Genomic DNA, 8,449 nt, shown 5'->3' with positions numbered 1-8,449 from the left:
GTGCGTTTGTGAGTGGGGAAGTGTGTGTGTGTGTGTGTGTGTGTGTGAGTGAGTGTGTGCCTGTGTGTGTGAGTGAGTGAGGGAGTGTGTGAGTGAGTGAGTGATTGAGTGATTGAGTGTGTGTGTGTGAGAGTGAGTGTGAGTGAGTGAGTGTGAGTGCGTGCGTGTACGTGTGTGTTAGTGTGTGTGCGTGTGAGAGTGTGAGTGCGTGTGTGTGTGTGTGAGAGTGAGTGTGCGAGTGTGTGTGTGTGTGAGAGTGAGTGTGCGAGTGTGTGTGTGTGTGAGAGTGAGTGTGCGAGTGTGTGGGAGTGTGTGTGTGTGGGAGACAGAGAGAGTGTGTGTGTTTACTGGACTGGGACGTGCTTCTGGGTTTGCCGATGTACTTCAGGATGGGATTTCGTTTCTTGTCGTCTCCGTCCTTCTCTCGTCTGGCGCTGCTCAGCTGCGTATGAACATTTGAAGCGCATTATGAGGATCCAGTAAGAACTAGAGCTAGTATAAATACAGTACATCTTTCAGTACATCATACATTTACCTTTTTAGCTTTAGGAAAGAACGGAAGCCACTTTTCCTTCTCGGACATCAAGCCGGGAAACACTTTGGAGTCTCTGAGTTTAATGCCCGAGTGTCTGAGATACAGATGAACCGCAGACGCTAGCGGAGAACTGACAGCAGAACAACGGTCAATATTGTCATTTAATATACTGATTTCATGCTTCTTAGCACATAAATCACTGCTAGCCACAGGATTGAAGCTCATACCTTCTGTCCTCCTCGTGTTTTGAGCTGTAAGGAAAGAAAGCTGGTGTTAGCTTGACTATTTACACAAATACGCACCTGAAGTGGGACACACACCTCGGGTTTTAAGCTCACAGCGGTCTGGCGTGATCTGCGAGGGTCCTGTGTGTACAGCGGTCATGTGACCTGTCTGCGGGTCATGTGAGCAGCTCTGTGTCGAGGCGTGTCACAGACGCGGGACCTTTGTAACTCACGCAAGCTCGCGGGTTTATTCCCGTGTCATCTGACCGGTCGCCGTGGAAACGCTTTATAATCTGTGCTGCTGGTTTTATAGCATATCTCTCCCATTGACTTTAGAGCATATTAACCAGAGACACAAACTCATCAGGGGTTAAAAATGTGTCCCTTTGCTCTTTTCTTTCCCTGGCACGAAATGTTTTAAAATATCATTTGAAATATTTAAAATATTATTTAAAATGAGCTAATTTTAGCACGAGGATCAAGGGGGGAAAAGATATAGAGTTGTGTTTTATTTTTCTTTTCTTTTAACAAAATCTCTTTCTGCTTCAGTTGTCTCAGGCCACAGTCACACAATTGTTTTTATGAAACCCATTCAAAATTATTAAACAATAATAATAAAATGTATATTAGTATATGAAAGTAACAGTAGTAGTGTAGTTATTAAATTATAAAAATTAAAACAATAAACAACTGTATTACTATTGTAATGCTTTTGTACTATGAAATAATCATAACTATAATTATTTTTATTAAATTATAAAAAATAGACCAATAACAATATGTATTACTATTGTAATAATACTATTATACTGTAATATTTTATTGCACAAAATGATTATATTAATAATAATAACAATAAATACTCATTTTTAGTACAACAGTATCATTACAATAGTAATACATTTATTTATTATTAAGTTATATAATGTAGCCCAATAAAAATGCATTACTACAATGCATAATATATATATATATATATATTTTTTTTTTATTTAATAATAATAATAATAATTACCATTACTATTATTATTATTGTACTACTATAGCATAGCTGTACTATAAATTTGATCACATAATAATAATAATTATAAAATAAAGAAAATAATACCAAACATTATAATACCATTAAAGAAATGTATTAATTAAAACGTATTATTCAAGTTATAGAAATTAAACCAATTAATAAATGTATTAATATAGTAATAGTACTATTGATATTAGTATATAATAATAACAACGGATTCATAAGAATAATAATACAGCACAACAGAAATATTACAATGCTATTATTGATGATTCCAAAAGAAAAGTTATCAGAAGCAGATTTTTCATGAAATATCATGAAGACAACAACCTTTATCTTCAGAATCACGTGCACTGATGCATTAGCGAAGCAAACCGAGTCAGTGTTGAGCTCAAGCCATGTTAAAGTCATGTTCAAGAGTAACTGAACACTCACAGGACGTCCCAGAGCGCCAGCACCTGTTTGTCCACCACCTGCCGCTCTTTCACCGGGTCTCCGTCTAACTGCTGCAGGTCGCTCTCTCCGAACAGAGAGCCCAGACCCATCGTCTGCTTGCTCCTGCCGTGCATCACAGAAAACATCCCATCAAGAGCAAAACACAACCTTTCGTAACCACAAGAAAGGGCTCCAGCGGCAGTACTGAGCAGTATTAGATAAAACTGCTCCAGTATACATATTAAAGTAAAGCTGGAGGCGCACCTGTAGTCTTGAAGCTGCTCTTGAATATCTGGAAGCACCTGCTGCTGGAGCTCAGACAGCGGCCCTCGGATGTCCTCCTGCGCGTGCAGACGACTCTCTACACGAGAACACAACAAACGCACGGTTAGCCACAGCCCCGTCACGCTGCCAGCAGGCGTCGTGCTCAAGAGACCTCACCTATATCTGTCAGAAACTCCTCCCGGACTTTAATCTTCACAGGCTGAAAAGAATCACAAATGGACAGTCACACAGAAAGCTCGCTGAGAAAAGCAGCGCTGGTGGTTTGTGGGTGTAGATCAGACACTCACGGCATCTTGGTCCAGGAAGTGCGAGCAGATCTGAGGGGCGAGCGAACGGGCGTCTTTCGGGCTCGAGCCCAGATACGCCTCCACAGACAGATAAAACAACTGCATCGACACAAGAGTTACATTAGTGCTCATGCAGCCACTGATGCTCACCGAGTTGGCATTTAATATTTCATATTAGGGGTGTTACGATACACAAATATGACAGTTCAGTACCTCGGTTTTGACATCACGGTTCGGTACAGTAGGGGAAACAAATTGCTTTTTTTATATTTACCCTTTCCCCGCCAGCATTTTTGAAAAAAGTTGCCTGCCACCGATTTTGATGATTTTTACAAAAATTTGATGGCCTCCAGTATATTTTGCTGTATGAATATTTGAATCAGAGCCTCTACTTTTAAACAAAAAAATATGTTTTATTCTAGCTTAAAGCATTCTTTTTTTATCAACACTTGGATATAGGTAGGTTTCATAAAAAATGCATAATTTTGAGGTGAGAACATCACATTTTTATCAAAAACTACATCTCGATAATATTCAGTACGATTATCAAAGCATAAATCCAGTAAATCGCTTCCATCAACACCTCCAAACCTTGCACAGACATATACCATTTTCATATACCGTTTTCATTTATATGCTGTCTATTGCTGATGATTTTTCATATGCATCTGTTTGCATAAGAGATCGCTAGTTTCTCCATCCTGTTCACGGGTGTTTTTGTTCGGGAGGTTTTGTACTCGTTCAGAAGATGTGTAATAGCGCCCCCGAGTGTATAACAGTGAAAACACGGAAAGCCGTAAAAACTCGTCTTTGGCGGGGAAGCGTTGTCTTGTAAAAGACGAGATAACTCGTCAGTGGCGGGGAAAGAATTAAACTGGTGTACTGAACAAATTGCTCTTGCTTTAAATAAATGTAATTATAATTAAACTTTTCTTAGAGATAAACATCTGCCTCGGCTTACAGTGAGCCCTTTTACATTACTACAAGGTTACAATTAACACCAGAGACCGAACTTAAATTTAATTACTATTTATTTTTAAATATAATAATCAACACTCAACTTCAAATAATCAAGACATCACTAACAGGTAAAGCAAAATATAATGATTATAAAATCTAATATTTGGTATAATATAAGAGTATGAAATACTCTTCTCTAGACATTTATAAAGAGCTGTGGACACTGATGATGACTGAGGGAAATGAAATGCTATGTGACGTTTTGTTTACAAGCTGTTTTATTGCCGTCTTCCCGCGGTTGAAACGCTGACTGTGCGATTACAGGAGGCAGCAGATGTTCATTCATGTTTATTTTGTGTTATAACTAGTAGTAAAGAGAAAGGGATGATCGCGAACTGAGGCGTTTAGATCTGTCGCCACATCAAAGAGCACCAAAACCGCATTTATTGTTTGAATTTCCTGAAAAAAATGGACATCATTTGAAAGATGAGACTTTGTTTCTTATTAAAACACTATTCAAATTTTACTACGTGTTGCTTTGCTGCCAGTAAATGCAAGGAATCCATGAAAAATCCTGAGCACGCAAACTAAAAGTCAGTTATAACTAAATGCACTGGGTGGCGCTGTGGAACATAACATTGTTGTCTATGATGCCTAATCATAAGCTTGTTCAGAAATGGTGACAAACACTTGATTATTAAAAAATAACATCTTTCTCGTTAAACGTCATTTAAATAAACAAATATTCGAATATCCGTCTTTTATGAGCCCAAATATCTGAATACAATATTTTTGAAAAATGCCCATCCCTAAACAATATACTAACATACTGCACATCACGTGACTTACAAGTCCAGTGTAAGAAAAGCAGCGTTATTTTAGTATAATTTCTATACAATTACAATATTGAGGACTAACTTTTATTTTTATGTCTTCATTTTCATTTTAGTAATTTTGTCATTTTTTTGTTAGTTCTAGGAAATTTTAAATATTCCTATTTAGCTTTATTTTATTTTATTTTATTAATTCTGAACTTATTTTAATGTAGCTAGTTGCTAAAGCATCATTTCCCATTCTCATTTAAAAAAAATGCATGTATATATTTAATATATAAATAAAATATTTCCAATTCTATTATTTACATTTTATTTTTGTCTTATTTTAATTTTTAGTTTTAATTAACAACAACAGTGAACAAAAGAAGCCTAAGCAATATCAACCATAATGTTTTTAACACTGACAATCTGCCAAAAGAGTTTTACTTTTTTTTTTATAACTAGCTTTGAGCTCTATATGCTAGTGTACTCCCGAAAGTCGACCAAATCAACTTTAACACATGGATTTAAACACAGAATTAGGAACAGCATACTAGCATACTACTGTGTCTGTGATATAAAGATATGGCAGAAATAGTAAGAGTAGCATGCTATTCCAAATTCAGCCCAGATATACTTTAATACATGCATTTAAGATGCATATGAAAATGAAAATTAAAAACTCTGATGACTACGCTTTGCATAATTGTGCATATCCAAATCTCTGTCCAATAAAATAATAGCAAGAAATCTAAAGGGTATTGGTTATGAAGAGACGATTTCAACAGGTAAATGTCACTCAACTGCACTCGCCAAGATATTTAACACATTTTTACTCAAAAATGAAATAAAAACGCAAAATAAAAATTTAAAATATTTATTTCAGAGAAAACAACTGGATTACACTAAAATATATCAATTATTAAAATATAAATGTATTATTTAATTTATATATTATACAAATATTTTAATAATTTAACAACACATTTACATGCTTTTGATGGTGGATGGGGGTCAAATGACATGCAGGTAAACTGTATTTTTATTTGAATGTTTCTATTTTAAATCCATTATTTATTTTAATTTTCACATTTAATTAATTACTAGCTTTTCATCAACTTTGGGAGACTCTGCTATATCCGGCGAGAAATGCGATAAGCGATGCATTTAATGAAAACTCTCTCACCTCATTGATCGAATACCCATCATCCTCCTCTTCTTCCTCTGGTCCAATGATCTGCGTCTTCCCTCCCTGAAGGGACACAAGACCGTAAGTCGCTTTGGATAAAAGCATCTGCTAAATGACTAAATATAAAATGTAAATGTAAGACACTCAGACTGCAGGCTGAACGCAGAGCACTGCCGAGTAGGGATGCAGCGATTAACCGGTTTCACAATTAACCGCGCTTTAAAATGTCACGGTTAATTAATCGTAAAGCATCCGCTACACCGAGTGTTTCTGTTGCACAGAACGGAACAGTTGCAACTTGCACAAAACGAAAACAAAGTTACACTAGCGGTGCACCAGCTTAAAATGCTGTGCTTATCAGAGACACGGAGGCTAGCTACTACACACACTAGATTAACTATGACAGAGGAACCAAAGAGCGGTCCTTTATTTCCACCAGAGAAATGACTGAAGTAGATAGTGTGGGACCATTTTGGGTACACCAAGAATGACCAGGGTGTCATTTAAATATTGCCGTAAAAACTGCTGCTAAATAGCGAATACACGGCTTTAAACTATTTTAATGCACAACTTGAAGGCAAGACTGACGCGAAGCTACGGTTCGTTAGCTCAGTATTCTGCCCACTTCAGATCAGACAGATCAAATAGTGTGGTAAGATCACATTTATTTGAATTAATTAATTATAACATTTAGCTACTTGAATTAATTATTCGATCGAGAGAGAGGGAGAGAAGTGTGTGTGTGTGTGAACCTGTGTCAGCGCGTCTCTCTACAAACGTGAGTTTAGCTACTTAAACAGTGATTTTACCCTCTCCTTGATGATGAATATGTAGCAATTGAACCTGCGTCAGCGCGTCTCTCTACAAACATGTGAGTTTAGTTACTTAAACAGTGATTTTACCCTCTCCTTGCTGATGAATATGTAGCAATTCAGTATCTAAGCTATTTTATTAATAAAGGTTACGGGGCAGGGTTCACAACAAGTTTGTGTCCTCCTGAATGTTTGTATGTGTGCGCAGCGCGATCTCCGATCTCACAAACCAAATATAGACATGATTTTCTCAGGCCACATAAAATTATATGAATTATTATAAAATTATCAAAATGAATACATATGGATGACAGTTGATTACAATGATAGTTCAGTTTATTCCCCTCATTATTAATAGTTTCCACTGTGGGATACATAAATTTAATAGTCCTATATTAATAATACTTAGTAACATTGTTATCTATTATCCTTTTTATAGTATTATGCATAAGTCAAAAACCAACAAGAATTTTTTTTTTTCACCATGTTTCCAGTTTTCTGCCTCCGGTCCAAAAGAAAAATGTACAAACTGAAAACACTAAATACTTTTGTGATCTATTTTCAAAAGGGAAATAGTGACATGGATGTTTACAGAGCAGAGGTCACCTTTTTAATTCCAATTGGAGATAGACATTTGTTTGTCTTTATTATTATTATTATTTTGTGCAGTATTATTGTTTACTGTGATATTTCTGTTTCTAAAGGCAGCAATAAATAACACTTTATTATCTAAAGTGTGTCCATGTGATTTTATACATTAATAATTTTGTGAAATGAATAAATGCATAATAAACGTCAAAATCGTGAAATCGTGATTATTCCTCAGACAATAATCGTACCAAGAAAATCTATAATCGTTGCATCCCTACTGCCGAGCGCTACGGGGCTCCAGCGATCATCTTACCGAGTCCGAGGGGTGCGTGTCGGATGCCTGCTGGCGGAGCAGAGGGTTCCTGGGGAAGGTGGACGGGGAGGAGAAGGGACTCTCACACGCCTGAACACAGACACACAGGAGACCGTTGGACAGAGTCTCACAGTCACTTCTATTCACACTCCTAGGAATCTGATGGGAATCGTTTATTAAAGCTGTAAGGAGAACTAGGGATGCACCGGAACAAATTCTTGGCCGAAGCCGAACAAAATGAAACATTGGGTCGAAGGCCGAACATGGTTTTTCGAGGTTTTTTCTCCCATGTATTTTGCAAAAGATTTTTTCACAATTGTGACGCTGGACCACAAAACCAGTCTTAAGTGTCAATTTTTCAAAATCTGAAAGCTGAATAAATAAGCTTTCCATTGATGTATGGTTTGTTAGGATAGGACAATATTTGGCCGAGATACAACTATTTGAGAATCTGGAATCTGAGGGTGCAAAAAAATCTAAATACTGAGAAAATCATCTTTAAAGTTGTCCAAATGAAGTTCTTAGCAATGCATATTACTAATCAAAAATTAAGTTTTGATATATTTACGGTAGGACATTTACAAAAGATCTTCATGGAACATGATCTTTACTTAACATCCTAATGATTTTTGGCATAAAAGAAAAATCTATAATTTTGACCCATACTATGTATTTTTGGCTATTGCTACAAATATACCCCAGCGACTTAAGACTGCTTTTGTGCTCCAGGGTCACATATGAATACATTAAATGGCAAAATGCGCATTTTACTGCTTTGTCGTGCTTTTCAAAGAAAAAAAATCAATTACAAAATGTAAAAATACTTAAGATTCTAGCAGACATTATACCAACAAAGCACAATTTAACTTAAAATTAATAAGTTAGTAAAATAATATGTTTTGGCCGTCAGACCCCCTTCTTTTACTGTACAAATAAAAGCAGCCTTGCGGAGCAGAAGAGACTTTTACTAATATTTACT

At 36.3% G+C, this 8,449-nt stretch overlaps 1 protein-coding gene across 1 annotated transcript in view; it reads right to left on the bottom strand.

The window, feature by feature from the left end:
- Nucleotides 1–8,449, bottom strand: part of LOC107686100 (rho guanine nucleotide exchange factor 11-like) — a gene marked incomplete at its 5' end in the record, with an annotated part of 43,886 nt that overhangs the window by 31,323 nt on the left and 4,114 nt on the right. Inside the window, 9 exons of the mRNA XM_016482943.1 lie at nucleotides 349–442; nucleotides 536–665; nucleotides 763–786; nucleotides 2,219–2,341; nucleotides 2,483–2,579; nucleotides 2,660–2,702; nucleotides 2,791–2,889; nucleotides 5,752–5,817; nucleotides 7,471–7,560. Of these exons, the coding sequence (XP_016338429.1) occupies nucleotides 349–442; nucleotides 536–665; nucleotides 763–786; nucleotides 2,219–2,341; nucleotides 2,483–2,579; nucleotides 2,660–2,702; nucleotides 2,791–2,889; nucleotides 5,752–5,817; nucleotides 7,471–7,560 (766 nt within the window). The remainder of the gene's footprint in view (nucleotides 1–348; nucleotides 443–535; nucleotides 666–762; nucleotides 787–2,218; nucleotides 2,342–2,482; nucleotides 2,580–2,659; nucleotides 2,703–2,790; nucleotides 2,890–5,751; nucleotides 5,818–7,470; nucleotides 7,561–8,449) is intronic.

This window comes from Sinocyclocheilus anshuiensis, unplaced genomic scaffold (assembly GCF_001515605.1).
Source record: "Sinocyclocheilus anshuiensis isolate Anshui unplaced genomic scaffold, SAMN03320099.WGS_v1.1 scaffold1243, whole genome shotgun sequence".
Taxonomy (NCBI): domain Eukaryota; kingdom Metazoa; phylum Chordata; class Actinopteri; order Cypriniformes; family Cyprinidae; genus Sinocyclocheilus; species Sinocyclocheilus anshuiensis.
This window is presented reverse-complemented; position numbering and strand designations above follow the sequence as displayed.